Consider the following 21,243-nt stretch of genomic DNA (forward strand, 5'->3'; position numbering starts at 1 on the left):
TATAATTACAGTAGAACCCAGCTTTTAATGCTGGGTGCTGCATTTTTGTGGCTGCTACTTTTTCATATGTCCGTCCGTCCCTTTCAGCTACTATAAGAACCCATGCAATGCAAACTCTGCTATTACATCAGTGGCACCGTTTCCACATGGTGCTTGCTAACGTCTCATTGCGATTGTGGTTTGTCCTGTGCTGGTATTTTGACAGCCTACATTTAACGCACATGGAATGCTCACTCACACCGCATCCAAAGTGATATTCCATGCTGAAACCGATGTCCCACGAGCTTAAACAATAGATTCTAACAGATTCAAGCTTCGAGGGACCACAGATTTTTTTCGTATCATCTGAAGTTTTAATTATCAGTTGTGCGCCAAAACTATCCATATAGGTATATGATACAAAACTGAACGAGATTTGCTTTATAGGCATCTATGCGTACAAATCGTATTTTAGATCATTTCATCAACTAAACGTAGCTAAAAGCTTTAGCACAGCATGAAATATGGATGAAAGGTGGTGATAATGTTTACTCAAGTGTTGTAGAAAAAGTCAACAATATTGTGGTGGTTTTCCATGGGCTCGGAAGGCTGGAAAATTGGGCAATGTATGTGCAGCCGTCCTGGCGACTTTTGCTTTTCGACCTTAACAGTCATGCAACCCCGTGACTTTCAAGTGTTAATTCGTGAGTCGCGAAGGTTGCGCTGTCATTATGGTCGAAAAGTGGAAGTTGTGGGATGGTAGCACGCTGCTCGATTTTCCAGCCTGGCGACCATGCTCACAGGCGGTTGCATGCCCTCCATGACTCCGGTGCAGTCCTCCGCTATGCAAGTTTGGACATGCTGAACGTTACTTGCCAGAGCCCTTCTCGTGAGTTCGGGCTTTAGAGGAGAAGGTTTTGGCCGCTGCCTCCTGGGAAAGAAAGCAGAGGATGACAAAATACTTCAGAACAATAAAATAGGGCAATCTCACTACCAGACCAAACGCAGTGTACCGCATATTCTGTTCACTTTCGTTAGTTCAAGCTTTGTTGGCGTCCCCATGGAATTCGAATTAATGAAATTTTACTGTACTAAATCATGTTTAGCAAGCCGCTTCCCTTTAAAAACATATTGCCTTTTTATATCCAGTGTAGTTTCTAGGGGGCTGGGAAGTGCACTGGAGCTGTGTGGTAGATGCTGAGTGCAGTTTCTGTTGTACTATGCACTGAGGCATGCTCAAAATTAATGGGGAAAATGTGGCAGGGGCACCAGTCTAAGTTTGAGGCTGGCCTGTGCCTGAACCTGGTCAGAACAGCCCCTGCAAGATTACACACAGTGAGGCAGCCAGAGTGGCGTGCGTCCTCCTTGCTGGGACTGGTGCGTCTCATAAGCCTGCCAACATCGGTTTCCTTGCTCTGGCTGCGTTGTTGCACAACTGCCACTGGGCTGTGCTTTTGCTTTTTCTTCCTCCCTTAATTGTGCAAAAGGGTCTTATTTGTATTACTCTGCTGTGTGCAGTTTATAGCAGATGCGAGCGATGTGATGGACATGCTACTGAAGACCCAAACGGGCGACATTGAAATCAGCGAGGACAATCCCCAGGTTTGTGGCCTTGCTGCTGGAGCATTCTTGAAGCCTGCTCACTTTCTGCTGGAACAGCTCTTTTTGTGTGTGTGTGTGTTGTAGTATGGGAAAATGGTTTATGGGGTTTAATGTCCCAAAGCGACTTGGGCTTTGAGGGGTGCCGTAGTGAAGGGCTTTGGAAATTTCGACCACCTGGGGGTTTTGGAAGAGCTGCGACTATTTAAGTGCATGGTATAACTTCTGTAGGGATATACAAGCTGCAACAGAGCTGCAAACAAACTGCAATTGCAGCTTGTTTACTAAGTTTCATGTTGCACTCACTCTGTGTTGGGCCTGATGGGCTTTGATGTTTTCTTTTCTTCTCCTGACCCAGGGCCGGGAGTGGTGAGTTATTGTATCAGCAATGAACTTGAAGATGAGTGAGCTGATGGGCTAGGTGGTATGTCACTTTTGCTCAATAACTATGCCCGGGACACTCTGGGCGTACAGTACATGAGACATGGCAGTGCACGTTCATGCTAGTGAGTAATCCTCATGGGTGTTATTAAACATGGGCGAGAAGGGAGAAATATTTCTAACCACTGTGTGCCAAGTGCTTGCCCACTGCTTTTGCATCAAGCTTTTCGTTGGGGGCTTCTGCAAGCCCTTTTGGCTATCAAGTAGAAATAAGCAGTTCTACTGTCAGACCTTGACGTAATGAACACGGGTATTACAAATTACAAGCTGTACCATATATCGAGCTCTCTCTGGATGTTTTTAACAAGCACATTCAATTTCTACTTCATTTACTGAACGCGGATTGCCATAGATTGGGTATATTTAACTCCCCAGCGCCAAGCACTGCCCATTCGGAAGGTAGGCGGCAGGCTTTGCCAAGCTACACAAGTGCATACGCTCGTGCTGTGATTAGCACGCTTATCTTGAAGTTGCTAACAGCGCCACTGAAAACATAGGGGCGTGAACAGTTCGTAGCTAGGTGTTCTACGTGCGTTGGTGCCTTTCGATCATGCCAACAGAGTCCCAGAAGCAGAAGTGTGAACTTTTGTAGCCTTGAAGTAACCATTCTTTGCTTGTGTCAGCTATCACGGAGGTGGTAAAATTGGCGGTAGCTTTCATTCTGGTGTGCCATTTTCCATGCGACACTGCTGTATTGAGGAAAAGCCTACCCTCCCCTTCTTCCCCCAGTTGGCATCTGGCCTGCCATTGCTGTGTGTTGGCGGTATCGATGAAAGGGAAATGCAAAAACACCTATGTGCTGTGGGATGTCAGTGCCAGGTGGTCTAAATTAATCCAGAGTCTTTCACTCCACAATTTACAATTTTTTTCAACACTTAAAGTATACTTTGTTAGCACATAGTTACTGAGCTGCTAATATCAGTTGGTGCGAGATGTGGTTGCGTGGCTTCTAAAACAGTACCTTGCATATTCTCCCCCCCCCCCCCCCCCCCAACAACTGCAGTTGTCGTATATGATCTCTGCGTGGGCAAGGATCTGCAAGATCTTGGGCAAGCAGTTTGAGCCGTATCTTCCATACGTGATGGGCCCTGTGCTCAAGGCAGCTGCACTCAAACCGGAGATCGCGCTCATGGACAGTAAGTGGTCGAAGAATGCCCACGCGACTTCTGGGTGTTGCATAACTTGGTTTGTTCAAGTGGACAGAACAGAAGCTGTTTATGGGAGTTGTTCAGCGCCGTCCATTGCAGAGCTTGTAAAGGTGTGTGAGTATAAATTGTTGTCGGGAGGTGAATGTGAATAACAAGGAGTACGTGCAAGTGAAACCAGATTTTTTTTTTTTAGTTTAAATACTGTGAGCTTAAATTTCAAAGTGAGAAGTGAGGCACGCTGCTTTGTTAAAAATAAAAGCAAAAAAGTGCTTTAGAGGTTGTTCTAAAACTTGAGGACTGACCAGGCAAACCCATGTTGCATTGTTGGTTCACCAGCCTTTCATCAAGACTGCAAAACCCTTGCACACACGCCTAAAGCTCCTCATAGGGCCTTGAGTGTTTGTGGCTTGTATTGTTCATATTTTAAAGCGTAGCTGCTAAATCTTTCCTTCCTCTTGTTGTGCACAGTGTGCTCACAGGGCAGTTACCGTAGTTGCAGTGCCCTTGATGTGAATGCTTTCATTTTTAACTCAGGTGACGACATGAAAGTTGTTGAAGGGGACGAGGACTGGCAGTTTGTCAGCTTTGGAGACCAGGTGAGAGGAGGTGCACTTTGAATGACAGGGTGAACTCTGGTGAGCACTGCCGCCTGTGTTGTTGCAGCAAAACTTTGGCATCCGAACGGTGGGCCTAGAAGAGAAGGCAACGGCCTGCCAAATGCTGGTGTGCTATGCACGAGAGCTGAAGGAAGGCTTTGCTGCGTACGCCGAGGAAGTGGTCAGGCTGATGGTGCCCATGCTCAAGTTCTACTTCCACGACGCCGTGCGGTCAGCGGCAGCCGAGTGCTTGCCCTGCCTGCTGGAGTGTGCACGCATCCGAGGCGACTCGTATATGGCCGATATGTGGCACTACATTTGTCCCGAGCTGCTTAGTGCCATCGACGGGGAGCCAGAAAAGGAGGTGCTGTCTGAGCTCATGGCCAGCTTCTCACAGGTACCCACTCTTCTTGAAATAGAGGTTAATTAAATGATTTACAAGAATAAAACAATTTGTTTCCCATTGCAGGCGCCCTTTAAGGTGCTTTGTACACAATTATGTACACAGCGAATTGCAGCCTTTTCTCAGTGTGTGCTGCACATTGCAATGATTTCGTTGTTTCATGTGAATTTAGGATCCTTTTCGTTGCAAATTTTTCTTGATGCCTCAGTTTAATATTTAGGCAGACAAATAGATGAAGAGAAGAAATGGCACCTGAAGGGTTAAGGTGACTTACGCGGCCCTGTAATTTTTTTTCCGCGGTCCCGTCAAAAAAACGCAATACAGTAAAATCTCGTTACTACGAACATCAGATTAACGAAATTTTCAGATTTACGAATTTTTTTAAAATCCCCGCCAAAATGCCTATACTTTCAATGTAAAAAACTTTCAGTACTACAAATTTCAAATTACCGAATATTTCAGAATAACGTATGTAATTTAATCTCGCATTCGTCGCAAAACGCTTCGTTATTACGAAGTTCCGTACCAAATCCCTGAAGCTGACGCCTGTCATCATCATCCGAAGCATCAGCTATGCGCTGGGGAACTCGTTGCAACGGATACAGCCCCAGCTGTATCGCCATCACACGAGGCGGCGCGAGCTGCCGCCCGATACAAAGGGTAAGGCCATTATCATCCACCCAGCGTGTGGTCACATACGTACTGCGCAGCAGTCTTAAGCCTATTCAGCGCAGTGTCACCACGTCGACAGCGAACGTTAGGATCTGCGAAGTTATCGGCGCTGTGATTGTGTTGTGCATTAGCTTTGCTGACAATGAGTTCTCCTGGCCCCCGCGTTAAAAAGAAGCGACGCCAGTTTTCGCTTAAAGAAAAAGCGGACATTCTGTCGCAGCTGCTGGAAAAAAGCAAGCGGACTTGTGCAGGGAGCTTGGCATTACACCGTCAACAATAGCAACGATGTTCCAAGATCGGGACAAGATCGTAAAACTACATCGAGTGTCGCAGCTGGCTCCCTCAAGAAAACGTCTGCGGCTGGGCAACTACCGTGGACAGCGACTTTCGAATTATGTGGATAGCGACAGCGCGGCGGCTACATCCGCGGAGCTCACCACCGAAGACATCGTGAATCAAGTGCGTGAGCAAGAAGAATGTAGTAGTGACAAAGACGATGCCAACACTGGATCAGCGCACGAAGAGGAAGAGATTGTTTCCAGCTCGGATGTCCTAGTCTTTCTAGAGAAGACCCAATCATTCCTCGGGCGCTGCAAAGATGTCCCCGATGACGTGCACAGGAAGGTCGAGGATGTGGAGACGTTCGTCCTGCAGCGTTTGTCGTCTACTCGCCAGAAGAAGATAAGACTTTTTCAAGCAATAAATTGTAGTTAAACTGTGCCCAGCGTTATCGTTTATTATTTACTTACCAACACATAAATCTGCTGCAAAGGTACCTAATTTTAGTTCTTGTGATGCATTACTGACATGAAAATAATGGTTTTTCAGTACTACGATATTTCAAAATAACGATTGAAATTCGGCGGTCCCGTGAAGTTCGTTGTAACGAGATTCTACTGTAAAGGGGTTCTGCTGTAGTATGTTTTGGCGCATGAAATCGAAAATAAAAGCTGTTCACGACATAACCACAGTTAATTTTCTTCTTTAAGTGAGTTTATGGTAGCAGTAGCAGTGGCATGTGCGCTTTTGCATCTGGTCTTTGTCCCATATCAGGCACGCTCCTCGGCGGCATGCTGAACCGTGCAGTAGTCAAAGGCAGAGTTTGTTGACGTGCCCGCTGCGCCATAGGCACAACGCGTGCCTATATTTAGTGCAGCGCTACTGTGCAGAAGTGTCGGAGCTTGCATGAGACCATCGACTGCTTCTTCCAGCAGCTTATTTTCCTGATTTCTCTAACTTTGAAGTACTTTGACAATAGCGAGGTTTTTTGAATATTGCTAATTTGCTTTGAAGGCCGAATGAAGTACCCAACCCTTCACTTCAATATTTAAAAAAATGGAATATTTGTAGAACTCTAAAAACTACATATCAGCGATAATATTGCAGTTCTTTTTTTACCGTCAATTGATAAACACTCCCAACACGTCTCTGCCATCGTTTGACTGATGAAACCGAAACAGCATCGAAAAGAAATTCAATCATAAATTATTTAGCAGTCGTAGGTGAATACCGCTGTGGTGAACCACGTTTTCTAATGTCTAAAGCATAATTTTAGAGAAGAAAACATGCAACTACGGTCCTTCAAATAATTATTTTTTGTATTTAATGTAGTATAGCACAAATTGCAAGTCTAGGAAAATGAAAGCTTGCAGCTGTGTGTGTGATGCATTCTCTACTGACGTTGTCTGCCTTGTTTGTCTTGTTGCAGTGCCTGACGGTGCTGGGCACAAAGTGCCTCTCTGAAGAGCAGATGAACACCCTGATTGGGGTGCTGGACAAATACCTGCGGGAGCACTTTGAACGCGCTGACGAACGCCAGCTCAAGCGCAGGGACGAAGACTATGACGACCTTGTCGAGGAGGAACTTCTTGATGAGGTCTCTTGTTCCTTTCCTTCAAGTGAATGGGTTGGCTTGCAAGAGGCGTATGTGATGAGAGCGTATCACTGAAATTATTAGAAGCATAACAAAATTGGCAGTCTGATTTGAAATAGGAACCTGAAATGGCCCAAATAAGGCCACAAACAAAGATACTGTATTGTTAGCAGAAAAGCAGGAATATTAGTGATAGGCTATTATGAAGAGGGGGATCATTAGCACAGTCATGGATGGACATGTGTATTTTTTCTTAGAGGAATTATTAATTGCTGTGTTATGAGAATGGTTCACAGCACAACTGAAATTAGGAGGTTGTTTGGTGCTCTCATTTGGGAAAAAATTAGATGAAAGAAAGCTTTCTGTCACTTATTTTAAGGGGGGACACGGCTCTTTGGCACCGAAAATCGGCCCAACAATTAGATTTTCAATCTTAATTTTCGTGTTCCTTGCACCATTCCGCATCTGTATGCAAATTTTCATCATTATACTCCACGTAATTAAGAAGTTATAGCAATTTAAAAATGCAGTACCACACCCACTGCCCTTTAAATTGTGGACAAACGACACCCAATTTCGATCGCCCGGTGCATCGAAACTACGTGCTCTACCGCGGCCATTTTGGTCTCATTCGAAAGCGCGGGCTTTCGGCTTATTTTTTCTTTCGAGCAGCAACCCTGTACATGCCGCCTTCGCCAAAAAAAACGAAATAAAAATAAATAGCGGCGCGCGCTGCTATTGGCCGGTTTAGGCACGTGATCAAAATGGCATTGTCTGGTTGGTTCCGGAAAGCTAGCCATGGAAAGCGGACGCCATTTTGCAGTGGTGGAACTGCTGCACCAATTGCGCCAAACTGCGCGAAATCAGAAATCCTGCTACATGCTGCTACAAAATCGATTTTTTGCCTACTTTTGCGCCACGTCTGCGCCAAAACGCTGCTGAATAACTCTGCTGAGAGCAAAACCGAAATTCACTGTCGCGGAACTCGACATCTGCTGGCAACACTGTTCAAAACCTGTGCTGATTGGAAGAAAATGGCCCGAAGAAAGTGTCCGTCTTCATCCATGCTGGTCATCGCTGCCAGAGGTCATCGCAGCTCACGAGGTCTCCACCCTGACGGATGAGTTTAGTCTTTGTGTCTCAGATGATATTAGCCAGACAATCCGAACAACTTGATGACTTCTGGCAAAAATTTTTCGAACTCAAGCAAGAGGATGGGGCTCGAAAATATCCCTTGTTGGCGGCACTCGTAAAAGCACTTCTGTGCCTCTCACACAGCAATGCTCATTTGGAGAGGGGCTTCAGTGAAAATCGGCAAGTGCTGAGAGGGCGATCGTCCTTTTCAATACAAAGTGCAAATGGGCTTAGGTCTGTAATGACATATTCCCAGCGTTTTGGCCGAAATCCAGCTGCCATACCTATGACACGATTAATCGGAGTGCAGAAAGTATCGCGGAAGTGAAAGCTGCAGTGGCTGGAGGCAGATGCAGCAGAAGAGACACGTGCAAAACAAGCAAAAGAAGGCTGATGTACCGGACAAGGACACCCAGAAAAGAGGTCAGAATGAATAGAAGGTACTGGAAAAGATCAGGCTGGCCAGGAATATGATCACTAATGTTGAGCTGCTTTTTGCAACAGGCATGAAGTCTAAAAATTTTGCAGATGTTGCAAGCCCTTCTGAAGAATGGACAGGAAAGGCTCGCAGCGGTGCTGTCCGAGCTGGCGTCATCAAGGAAAGAAAAGAAATAGTACCTTAAATTTGCAGTTCTAATAATGGTATAATTTTTCATAGCTTTGTTGCATATCTCGTTATGTCGTCCATCTGAATAAAAACGGCTTTATTTTTAGCAAAATCTCGTTTGCATATTTTTGCAGCTTTTTAAGGAAAGAACAGACTTTAGACTGAATTTGGGCTTGAAGCTTGTTTTTGCATGGCTATGGTCGTCATAAACACCTGAGCAATTGACTGTTCCAGAAATAAAGCAAGCCTTCTTTATTTAAGTGCTTCGAGACATGAAATTTTGCTTAGAAACAGTTTTTTCCTCCTACAAAAGCTCAAATATCTGCTACAAAATGCCATTTTTCCTGCTACAAAACTTGAAAGTGCTGCTACAAACTGCGATTTAGTCTGCTGCAAAAGCTGCTACAAGAAGCCAGTTGTCAGTTCCACCACTGCATTTTGTCTTTCTGCCGACCACGCTGCCGAGATGCGAGATAGCTCCTGCACAATTTCCTTCCCTCAACAACCAATTTTCAACGCATGGGACAAGGGATAACTGCCCGCGACAACGTCGGCGACAAAAGCAAGCTGACGGCGATGACAATCCGGCTGCCACCTCGAAGTGACGCAGATCGCAGGGATCTCTGCTGGCAACAATTAGGTACTGAAAATATGTCAAGCCAATCCAACTGCAGTGTAAATCCACATCAATCCAAGATGGCGCCTTTTGCGCCGGTGAAAAGCCGATTAGGTGGCCGATTTTGGCCCGCAGGAGACTGAAATTAGTCCTTCAGACCCTTTGGATACGGATCCCGAACCCATTCCGGCCCTCACTTTTCGAGAAATTACTGAATTATTCCAATTCGGCCATGCAATTTATCACAAGCCTTGTAAGGGCATCACAAAGGTGGAGGAACGCACACTCCTCCGCCTTTACACCAAAACGCTGCTGTGCCTGGCAGTTTTAAAACACTTTGATCCAGCCTGTACCGGAGAATGCCCACACTGTGCGGAGAAGTCTTCGGACATCTTTCACATGGTGTGGGCATGCCAGTCAACCCCGAACCTCGCCCCCCAAACCCAACCCCACCCGGGAGGACTGGGAGGCAGCCCTGCTCGGCTGCTCGGACCTAGCAAGCCAGAAGGCCCTGGTCCACCGAGCCCGAGTCGCGGCGGTCGCCAATGGGCTTTTGTAATGAGCCCACCTAGAGATTGCGAGAGGTTGCTCCGGCTACCTCAAGCTTCCTCCCTGAAATAAAGTTTTTCACACACACACACAGTCCGAAAAATCGAACTTTCGGACTTTCGAAGTCCGAAATATCCGTCGCGAATATGTATGCGCTTCTATGGGATGACTGACGGTGCCTCGTCGAGGTCCGAAATATCCTACAAGTCCGAATTACCCGTCGGCTACTGTATCCCTCAAGAGGAAAGTATGCAACAGCTGTATTTTACCGGTACCAACCTCTGGGGCAGAAATGTGGAGGCCAATGAAAAGGGTTCAGCTTAAGTACAATGCAGAGATTCCCACGTAGCACACCAGTTCTTTGAATTAACCGAACCGGGCTGGTGCAAGCCGCCGCATAGAATATCCAGTCAAATTTACATTAGAAATTACGGGACTGCAGAAATTTTTCAAATTATCTGAAATTTTGAAATAATTGAGTTCGAATTGTTGACGTTTTGCTTTATACTAAGACTGGTCAGTGTTTCCATGCATGATGTTCCACTGTGAAAGGTATTGCGTTTGTGCATGCACATATTCACAATGCTCTATCTGTCCCTGAAACGAGTATGTTTGACGTTTTCATGAGACCACTGGCACTAGTACATTGAGGCCAACAGAGAGGGTCACATTGAAGTGAGCCTATGTTGTTGATGTGTGCAGGATGATGAGGACGTCTTTTTGCTGAGCAAGGTGGCTGACATTATGCGACCATTATTGTCTTGCTACAAGGAAGAGTTTTTCCCCTTCTTTGACAAGCTGTTGCCTCACTTCACACGATTGCTGGTGAGCTCTTGCACTGTTTTAATTAGTTGCTAGCACTCATTTTTCGTGTCATATTTAGCAAGTGGCTGCTCTTCTGCATTTATCTTGATTTGAATGCTTAGGACATCCTTGCTTTTGATTCGTTTTCTACTAAAAAGTAAATGAGTCATTAGCAGGATTCCTCTAGCAATCTCTTTTCGCTGAGAAATTTGGAAATGAAGGAGTGTAATGTGTGGCATGTGCCCTGTACCTTTTAATTGGCTTGGTACATTGCTGCCTTCCTAATTATGTTAGGCAGTGTGCCTCCAGTGAAGATTCAAGTGAGGCCTGTTGGTACCAGCCAGTGTAATTGTTAATGTGCAGTGTTGCAGTGGATGGTGCGACATGTATGGAAAAAAGCAATGCTGTAATTGTCCCCGCAAGATGCACCAGAAAGTGTGCGACAGGCTGCTATTATATTTTTGATGTTACCCCACTAGTCTGTTGTGCGGTGTGAAAACAACTCACTTGTGTCATGCTAAGCCCTTAGCCTGCAAGGCTAAGTCTTATGAATAAGTCTTGGATCATCGTCACATTAAGCATTGATTGCAATCTGCCTTTCAGGAAGTTTTATTTCAATAGCACTAATCACTTCTTTGTTGTGGGTGCTTTGCTTTCTCTCCAGGGCACGGATCGACCTTGGTCAGACCATCAATGGGGCCTTTGTGTGTTTGATGATGTCATTGAGTATGGAGGGCCGGTAGGTGGCACTTCTTGTTTTTCTGCCAAGTACATTCACTCACACTGGCTGAGCCAGGTCCTAGCTGCTATGGTTTTTCCTTTCCTGGTTTATTTTCTTGCGGCAAAGAATTGTGCCAGTGTATGCTGGAAACATGCTAATGTTGCATGTAACTCTACACAGTCGGTGCAGTACTGCTCTTATGTGAAACGAATCATGCAGTTGACATGAGGTTCTAAGAGGACTGATTAATGTGCTATAACTGAATGTCTGGTTGAAGTTAAATCCGGTAGAATCTCAGTGATACGACCTTGGTTGAAAAGAATTTTAGGATGATATGAATTCTTAAAAATGCCTTGGCTGGTGTGCATTGTGTATATTGGGTCAGAATGCATTGGGCCAAGCTTTCTCTGTCATGCACTGCATTGACACTCGTGCTGCCCATCCTATTCGCTCCTGACCACATCGTATGTCGTACGCTGTGCGACAGGTTATACGTGCCGACGCTACAAAAATGCTTGCTCAGAACATTTTTGACCCTCCCGCAGTTCTTGGGCCTCGCCAGTCGTGAAGGAGGATGGCTCATGGCGTTTCTGCGTCCATTGCTGACACCTCGATAAGATAACCAAAAAGGATGTGTACCTCTTGGTTGTCTGTGTGGCGTCATATTCTTCTCCGCTATTGTCCTTTGCCTCGGCCATTGGCAAATTGTATTCGATTCGTATTTGTGACACCGGATGGGCTGTATCAATTTAAAGTTATGCCTTTTGGCTTATGCAGCGCTGCAGCCACTTTCAGGTGCGTGATGGACGCCCTTTTGCAAGGGTTTTGAGTGGCCTGTATGCCTCTGCTATCTTGACAATGCCACTGTCTTTTCATACACCTTTTCTTCTCATATTGATGACCTTTCAAAGATTCTTTCACTCTATTGTCATGCAAGCCTGCAGCTCAACCCGTCCAAATGCCATTTTGCATTTGGCCTTGCCGTCTCTGCAAAGTTGCCAATGACATTTTCCGTTCTTGCTCAACTAAGTACAGTGGAACCCTGTTCATACGTTTTTCACCGGACCGCGAAAAAAAAACCTAACAGCCGGGAAAACGGAACAGTGAGGAAAGGTCCGGAAATTAATGAAAACAGTGCAGCTTTGCCTTGAAACAATTTATTTTGACATCATGTGAGCTTAGGTCTTAAAAAAATCGAGAATGGTCGATTGCCGTTTTTTCCGCTCGCTGGAAAACACCACGCGTTTCTCGGTGGCCTGGAAAGCCGCATTGCTCTCAGCGTCGCTTTGAGCTGCGACATACCTGCAGAGGTGGTCCAGAGCCGCAACGGCTTCTCCAAAGCTCGGGTCCGCCAACTCCCCGGAATTATGCGGCTCGTGCTCCTCGTCGTCATCACAGCCTGAGGCTTCACTCGTGACCGAGTCTGCAACGATCTCGGCGATACTCTGACACTCGGGTGTCACGACAGCAGCATCCAGCTGGAGAATATTGTGCGTGTCATCCAAACTTTCTGGTTAGCAGTGTACATGACCGGAAGGCTTCGGTTACCTTTAAAGCACCGTGGTGTCTTGCTCCGGCCGATCACAAGGAGGGGACGCTTGTCGGATCGGCCCACGCTTGAGCACAAAAGAATGGTCACCCGCTTTTTACTCAGCTTGCCGCCATGGCATTTTTGTCCCTTCAGGTCGAGCGTTTTCGATGGCAACATATCGTAGCAAAAGCCAGTTTCATCGGCGTTATAAATTTCGTAGGGCTCGTATTCATCCATTATGCTTCCATAACTTTCCTGCATCCAGGACGATGCTGCTTCAGCGTCGCTGCTCGCAGACTTTCCCGGCAACACCTTTGCGACGATGCAGTGCCGTGCTGTAAATCGGCTTAGCCATCCAGTACTCGCCTTAAAGTTGTTCTGCCCCAGAATGCACGCAAAGTCAGACAAAGGCATCTTGTTCGCTCTCTTGTCGAGGAACCACTGGAATACGGCTTTGTCAACGTCTTCGTAGACCGGCGTTGCCACTGTCTTGTTCTGCGAGCTTGCGCCATTCTGAAGTGCCGCCATGATGCTGTTCTTGGATTTCAGAATCGTAGAAATTGAGCTGCACGGGATACTGAATTCCTCCGCAATGTCCGACTTCTTTCGGCCTTTTGTAACTTCGGCGATGATTGCAGACTTTTCCTGCAGCGTCAAAAACTTGCGCTTTTTAACAGGAGGCGGCATATTTCTGACAGGCAAAAAAAAAATTGGTGGTTTAGCTCTGGTTAAATCTGGAGTGACGTGATAGCCACAGCTAGCCGAGTGGAACTTGGTCACGTGATCAACCACGTGACAAACCGCGTAATCAGCCACGGCGCCGTACCGGCAGGTGCTCCACTCCACGTGCCAGCGTGGCGGTGCAGCCACAGGGTGGCGGCGCTGCCACGCTGCCATAATGTAACCGTAATGCTACCGTAATGTAGCTATCGCTACAAAAAGAAAAAAGAAAACACTGGACACAAGCAAGTCACGAGAGAATTCGGCGTGCACGAGGCGTGGTAGCGGAAAGAAAAAGAAAGGTTCGTTGTTGTTCTCCCTAGATGCTTCGCCGGTTGTTGCAGGTCACTACCTCAAACTTTCGTTAATACAACACTGCTTTTTAAAAACTTCGTTGTTGAGAGGGGGCAAATGCATTGAACTCTATGGAAGTTCGCTGGGGGTGCCAGAATTTTCATTGCCGCGAGAATTTCGTTCTTGAGGGGTTCAACTCTATCAATGAGTTATGTATTCCCTGAGAAATGGGACATTCCAAACTTTCATATGAACTGTGACTGCTCTCATTTTCATTAATTTGCATAAAGCTGCAGCACAGAAGGCATATCATGCTTCCCTTTGTTGTTCTTGTTGTAATGCGTTGTCTAACATTGTGCTTCTTGGCAGTGTATGACATTGCTGCTGATGAGGAAGGGCAGGTATCAGGCATGCGAACGCTACCGTTGCAGGCATGCGAACGCTACCGGGGCTACTTCCTGGAGAGGCTGCTAGCGCTGTTGGCAAGCTCTAGCCCAGAGGTTCGGCAAGCGGCCAGCTATGGTGTTGGTGTGCTGGCCCAGTTTGGAGGCGACGGCTTTGCTGCAGCATGCACTCAAGCCGTGCCCGCACTGGTGGCCATGATTGAGGCCCCCGACTCAAAAGCCCCGGAACGAGTCTTTGCCACCGAAAATGCCATCTCAGCTGTCAGCAAAGTGCTGCTCTGGCGTGTCCAGGCAGTGAATGCAGATGAGCTGATCCCACGCTGGTTTTCTTGGCTGCCTGTGTGGGAGGATGATGAGGAAAACCCACATGTCTATGGACTGCTCTGTTCTCTCCTGGAAGTGTAAGTATGCCCTCTTCAGCTGTGGCACATCGAAAGTGTGCTGCAACAGAGTCCGAGGTGTTTCAGTTCATGGTTGCATGAAGTGAGATGTGGTTCTTTTGGCATTATTTACAGTGCCCATACCTGGTATTTAAGGTGTCAGTAGTCACCCCAAAGCAGCAGTTTTAGCCACGAACGAATATGACATACAAAACTTAATTTGGTAGATGCACGGCAGTTGGTTAAATACCGATTGTATTGGGAATTTTCTCATTGCGAGTGTGTTATAACTAGAGGTGTGTGAATATCAAACTTTTTTTTTTGGTTGCAAAGCGAGTATGAAAGATAAAAATTGGTTGCGAATCAAATCAGGTACTTGCTAATATCAGCACAGGTAGTGCAAGCTAAAAGTCAATGCCTTTGTATGAAACAAAGATGATGGAAGGAGAAAAAGAAACATATTGCAAACAAATTTTCTTTTCACTCATCACAAGCATAACTTACTAAACCTGCTGCAATGCCTGCCAGGTATAAATAAGGAAAAAGGAATCATGGTTGTAATAAAGGAATAAATTTTATTTAGTAGACTAATATCATTTTTACAATTGTTTGAATAACATAATTACTTTGAAAAAGTCTTATGTGACAGTTTGACTGCTTACGCGACAAAGGAGCTTATTGAATGCAGTCATTGAGCATTGTGATGAGGCCAGATACCTCCTTAGTAGAGGAGTGATGCCAGCGGTCAATTATCAAAGGGGCAAGGTAGCGGGCACTGCTGGCAAAATGGATACATGAGTGGCAACTTACCGTAAAAACCAGACTATAGGTTGAACCGGAATATTGGTGGACCCCCTAACTAACCAATTCTAAAAATGAAAAAATCTTGTTCAGTGGAAAAAGTACCGAAAGACACCCTTACCTTGAAACAAATGTGACTCAACAGGTTGCACAATGGTGACAGTATTTATTTTCATTTAAATGCTGCTCGTATGTACACCCGGCCAATTTTGTAACAGTATCGCGTGCCCGTCGACCTGCGGGTTTGTTTCTGGCACACAGAAGTATGGCGCCATAGAGCGAAGCCCTTCCTCTTCATGAATCTCTGCACCCAGGATGGCGAGCCCTTGAATTGCGCCCTCGTGAGTCTAGAGGCACGTGCGATCTCTACCGCATTCACGCGGGTGCATGCGGCAGTCACAGGCAGCGAACTTGCACGCAGCACAACCTTTCCTTCCAAATCTGGATATGTTGCGGTTCGCCCACAAAATGATGTTTTCTTCTGGTCTGCAAGTTGTAATACGCAGCTTCTGCCTCCATCAGTGCTGAATGCTCCTTTCGGATTTTCCAAATTCATGCTGGGCTGCCAGGATGCTGTGAGCCTCCACGTACTGAGTCGCATTTTTCTTGAGGGCGACGGTGAATTGCAGTCGGCTTCTGCTCATTTTGAAACAATATGTGAAAAAGCAGCCTTTAACCAAAATAGCTTCGCAACAACGGAAACGCGAAATGGCGGTGCGAGAATGTTGCTAATGTCGCCGCGCCGCGCTGCTGGCGATGGTGATGGAGGCTGTTGACTTCAGCCACCCATTGTTGCAAGACTTCCGTAGTTTTTCCGCCATTGGCCGGTATATAAGACGGGGGTCGACTTTTCGCTATGGTTTTTTGAAAAAAAGTTCGACCTACCGTAAAAACCGGAATATAGGTCGAACTTTTTTTCAAAAAACCATGGTGAAAAGTCGACCCCCGTCTTATATACCGGTCATTGGCGGAAAAAATACGGAAGTCTTGCAACAATGGGTGGCTGAAGTCAACAGCCTTCATTACCATCGCCATCAGCAGCAGTGCCGCCATTTTGCGTTTCAGTAGATGCAAAGCGGAAGCTAACGGCAATTTACCGTCGCCTTCAAGAAAAACACGATTGAGTATGAGGAAGCTCACGGGAACCTGGCGGCACAGCGCGAATTTGGAGTATCCGAAAAGAGCATTCAGTACTGGCGGAGGCAGAGGCTGTGTATTACAACTTGCAGCAACCAGAAGAAAACATCATTTCGTGGGCAGACCGTAGTGTATCGAGAATAGGAAGGAAACGTTGCGCTGCGAGCAAGATCGCTGCCTGTGACTGCCGAATGCATCCGCGTGAAAGCGGCAGAGATCGCGCGTGCCTCTAGACTCACGAGGGCGCAATTCAAAGGCTCGCCTACCTGGTTGCGGCGATTCATGAAGAGGAGGGCTTTGCTCTACGGCGCTGTACTTGCCTGTGCCAGAAACAAACACGCGGGCCGATTGGTGCGCGATATTGTTAAAAAATTTTCCGGGTGTACATACAAGCAGCATTTAAATGAAATTAAATGCTGTCACCATTGTGCAACCTCTCGAGTCGCATTTGTTTCAAAGTAAGGATGTCTTTCGGTACTTTTCCCATTGAAAAAGATCTTTTTCATTTTTAGAGTTGGTTAGTTAGGGGGTCGACCTATATTCCGGTCCGACCTATAGTCCGGTTTTTACGGTATATTCCAGTTTTTAGGGTAAGTTACAATGCGAGCGGGACCATTTCTTTCACGCTTCCTCATGACGCCTGAATGCAAACTGCTGGCTGTGGAATGCCGCCCAGAACGCAGTGTTCACGATGGTACGGAGCCCACTTAGACATCGTGTATTGGTTTTGCTGACTGCAAGCCACTTGATGGGCCCAAATGCTGCCACACATCGCAGAGGCAAAAACAAAGCGATGTCAAACATGCTGCTAGACGTGTGTGTTCATTTTCTTCAGCACGCGGGCTCTGCCGTATGCAATGTACTTTCTTTCACTGTCCTCGAAGCTTGCGTTTCACTTGACAGCTTTCTTGTTCTACATTGACTAAGGTACAAAGATTTTAAATTGTTATAAGCAAAAATTTTAAAGGGTGAAAGCGGTCACTGCGAAACAATCGCATCAGCGCACGTGGGCCGCAGCTTTGCCAGCTCTGTTTCCGTGCGTGCTGTGCCTCTTACTGCCGTGATTAAAAATGATGTAAGCACTGGGAACCATTCGCTTTCCTCTCCGATGCACGCATAACCAGTCGTCAAGTACGACGTGGCACGACAAAATCATGGCGGTGCTGCGTGGTGCCGCACTTCCAACCCACGAATGCACGGCGGCTCTTGACAGTGCATCAGTTTTATGCAAGGTCTAGCATAGCATTGGTTGTATGTGTGTGCTGGTAGTTGATTCTATGAGAAAAGAACAAATTAACCAAGGTGATAGCTACAAGATGCTGCCGTTTAGAAGCGCCACGACGTTTGGGTGCAACAGCAAGGAATAGGAAATTTTAGTTTCTGGATGTTGAGGAGGTTCAGATCTTTGAATTGTAAAGTGCAGTGTCAATCAAATTGAATTGCAAGTACTGTTTGCGATTCCGAATATTTGCTAACCCCTAGTTATAACCTCTCACACTTTGCCAAGAATGAGTGGTGCAAAAAACCGGCATAGGCATGATCTATTTCTCTACTCCAAAGGCTTGTTAATTTATACATATTCCAGGACCTTGCGGACAACACCAGTGCATACATCTTGCTCGCAGCGGAGTGGAAGGTACGAGCATGAGGTAGCAGCTTCCAGACCTGCTTGGTTGGCTCAAGAATGTGCGAGAACAACACACTTGTGGAAACGGTCACCTTACACTTGTTGCTGCAAAAGTTGGGGCGATGCAATGCACAGCCAGCAGGTTGCAGGCTTGCACCTGCACCACTTGCAGTGACTAAGGGCAGGGCCTGGTTTCATCATCGTACGGATACTAGTTAGAGATGATGACGAAGTTGATCTTGCTCAGCCTAGTGGCTATGGCTGCTAGCAGGTGCAAGGCAGTTGACTGCAGTGTCATGACAATAGGTCGACACCTTGGTTGGAGGGCCTTGTTCGAGGGGCATCCTGGAATTTGCTGTTTCCAGAAGCAAAGCTTGTTTGTCTAACTGCAGGAACCACCCGGCTTTGTTGGGTGCTGACAACGCCAACCTGCCCCGGGTAGTGATGGTGATGGCAGAAGCATTTGCTAGAGAGGCATTGGAGCCCAACTCACCTGTCGGTGCACGTATGGTGGCTCTCTTAAACACATTGAAGGTAAGTGCATAGACAGCATTTGCAGTGCCCTGGAAAGCTTGTTGCCACCATCTGCCTGACTGCTTTTGTTTGTGCCACTTATGGACATGCTTTTGGAGCTAAATATTAATTTCATTGTGATGTTGCAGTCGGCATGTTGCTGTACCTGTCCTCTTATACTCTGTGACAACTTTTTCTGGCAGTGGAGTGGAAGCTACAGAGGCGAAACGCGCCCTCGCTTCCTACGCAGCAGACTGTAGTCCCCGCTTGCAGTTATTGGCTTTCTCTTATGTTATATGGTAAAAATATGTTATTTAAAAGGCATATTTCTAACATAACTGCCAACTTTCTACGTTAAAAAGTCAAGGAAGGAACAGTTTTCTCGATTACAAGGAATATGCTAGGCAGATCTTGTTAAAAAAAAGTTCCATAGATGGCACCAGTGCCAGTGTGAAAGCATTGTGTCAGGTGGCCAGGCATACTGTGAACTATTTTAAAGTCCCTTTCACTTACGCATGTGCATGAAAACAAGCTTTGTTGACTAAAGGGCAACATCAGAAAGTTTCGGTTTTAAATCCTGCCGCCCCTACGTCGTCTAGCCACTAATATGCATTGGAAATCGAATCCAGTCTAATGCGAGGCATATCGCTCGGTCGGTTGGCGTATAGTGCCTAGAATATACTCTAGTGTGCTGTCCACCGAGCGTCTCCAACTTGGGACGGTGGTATAGGCAGCGATGCCTGCTGCCACGAGCCACCAGACGGCGATGCCTGTCGGCACCATGCTAAACCGTGCGGCATTCGACTCGCATTCGTTTGCGATGCGTTGATTGCTACGTGTCGATTGCAATGCACAGTTCATTTCGCGCCTTGCTGCCGCTTTCTTTGCAGTCTTTTCTTCTTGTGAGTGGGTGTTTTGCATCTATGTGTGCGCTCGTCTGTCTAAAGAAACTTCAAACAGGTCATGAAACCGCGATTTCCCAGGCAGAGACGCGGTAAGAAACGGCTTGTCTCATTACCCAGCGCTTCTGTAGACCCCGAACGTATCGCGGATTGGGACAAGAACATAAAAGAGGTAGATCGCCGGGAAAATGGGGAGACTCGCGTCATGTCTCGCCTGAAGTCCGCCCATGTCCAACACAGTCTCGTAGTGCAGCGCACCAAGCGGCCGGCGGCGGCAAGCATCACTCTCGGTGCTACCGCGACACCCGCGCTCGGCACGCTAGAAAGTGCTCTTTTAGGCATTATAGTCGGGTCGTCTTGTCGGCCTCGTGCGCACCATTTCAGTGATGTTTGCGTTGTGTGTCTACTTTGACAAGATGCCAGGCGGGAAGTGCAAGTTTCAGCCCGCGTGGCTGCAACATACGGACTATCATCACTGGGTGAGACCGGAACCAAGTGATCCTTATCGAGCAAAGTTCACAATATGTCAGAAGACTGTCGACATTGCAACGATGGGGGAATCTGTCTTGAAGAGCCACCAGAAAGGCGCGAAGCACCGATCCAAAGCTGCAGCAGGTGAGGGATAAGTGAGGGATGCTCATCCTTCGCAAGTTTCATGCAAGCGGCCAATCTGACGTCCGAGGCTGCTTGTCAGCGTGAAAGCATGGCAACTTCCTCTCGGGCTGCGACACTTGACGAAGACTGCAGCAAGCATGATTCCGTGATCGAAGCTGAGATATTGTGGACGATGAAAGTTGTGTCGTCACACTATTCCTACAGCTCCAGTGGATCCATTTCCCAGCTATTCCAAAAGATGTTTCCAGATAGCAAGGTCACGAGAAGCTTCACCTGCTCCGAGAAAATATGCGCATACGTCGCGTGCCACGGTCTGCGCCCATTTTTCACTTCGCAAGTACAACAAATGATGGAGAAGTCTGACAATTTTGTTGTGCTTTTTGACGAAACCTTGCATGAATGAATACCTGCAAAGAAAACAGCTTGATGTTCACGTCAGATTATGGAACAACCGTGAGGTGGCAACCAGATACAGTTGAACCTCTATGTAACGAATTACTGGATTTTACGAAATTTTTCAATTCCCCAACACATCCCCCATTGAAGCCCATGTATAGGCGACCTCCATGTAACGAACTCATTGTGGCAGTTGACCTTGATGTAACGAATTCGTGGCGCTGTTCATCGAGCTGTATCTTGTAATGTTTTGCCCGAAATTAGACCGAGCAGTGCGCAACTTTAATGAATATTGTTTAAGTAAATTTTTATATTAAAAGGTAAAGTAGACCGCGAGCAGAACACTTGCAATCGCAGCAAACAAGCAGACCTCGGTGATGATGATGTTGAGCGCCGCTCCGTGGCAAGTGTAGCAACTTTTAAGCTTTCATTTTGTAGCTTGACACTAGGTGGCACTACTATGACAAATTCCTCGTGGTGTTGCGGCGCATTTATGGTAAGCCTTCTTCGTCAGCATGTTGACATGAGTGTGCTGGTGTGTGTTTACGGTGTCGCTTCGTTACGATGAGTTCCGCTGTGAGGAAACGCAAAGTTTTGTCGCTTGAAGATAAGCTCTCGATTTTGAATGCGGTTACCGCCGGCGAAAAAAAGAATGATGTCGCTGCCCGCTTCAATATACCAGCCAGCTCCCTGTCAACCATTCTAGCTGCAGAACAAAGCATCCGCAGTGCGATGGAGTCGGGCACAAGTGCCCAGAAGAAAAGACTGATGATGTCGACGT

The 21,243-nt window shown here is 46.7% G+C and overlaps 1 protein-coding gene and 1 pseudogene across 1 annotated transcript in view; both read left to right on the plus strand.

The window, feature by feature from the left end:
• The window catches only part of Karybeta3 (karyopherin beta 3), a 58,514-nt gene that overhangs the window by 33,573 nt on the left and 3,698 nt on the right, over positions 1 to 21,243 (plus strand). The window contains exons 11-19 of the mRNA XM_077660373.1: positions 1,498 to 1,581; positions 3,023 to 3,155; positions 3,702 to 3,763; positions 3,831 to 4,160; positions 6,547 to 6,714; positions 10,320 to 10,442; positions 11,086 to 11,160; positions 14,119 to 14,492; positions 18,429 to 18,570. Of these exons, the coding sequence (XP_077516499.1) occupies positions 1,498 to 1,581; positions 3,023 to 3,155; positions 3,702 to 3,763; positions 3,831 to 4,160; positions 6,547 to 6,714; positions 10,320 to 10,442; positions 11,086 to 11,160; positions 14,119 to 14,492; positions 18,429 to 18,570 (1,491 nt within the window). The remainder of the gene's footprint in view (positions 1 to 1,497; positions 1,582 to 3,022; positions 3,156 to 3,701; positions 3,764 to 3,830; positions 4,161 to 6,546; positions 6,715 to 10,319; positions 10,443 to 11,085; positions 11,161 to 14,118; positions 14,493 to 18,428; positions 18,571 to 21,243) is intronic.
• On the plus strand, positions 19,709 to 20,689 carry LOC144126285 (uncharacterized; annotated as a pseudogene).

Source organism: Amblyomma americanum, chromosome 3 (assembly GCF_052857255.1).
Source record: "Amblyomma americanum isolate KBUSLIRL-KWMA chromosome 3, ASM5285725v1, whole genome shotgun sequence".
Taxonomy (NCBI): domain Eukaryota; kingdom Metazoa; phylum Arthropoda; class Arachnida; order Ixodida; family Ixodidae; genus Amblyomma; species Amblyomma americanum.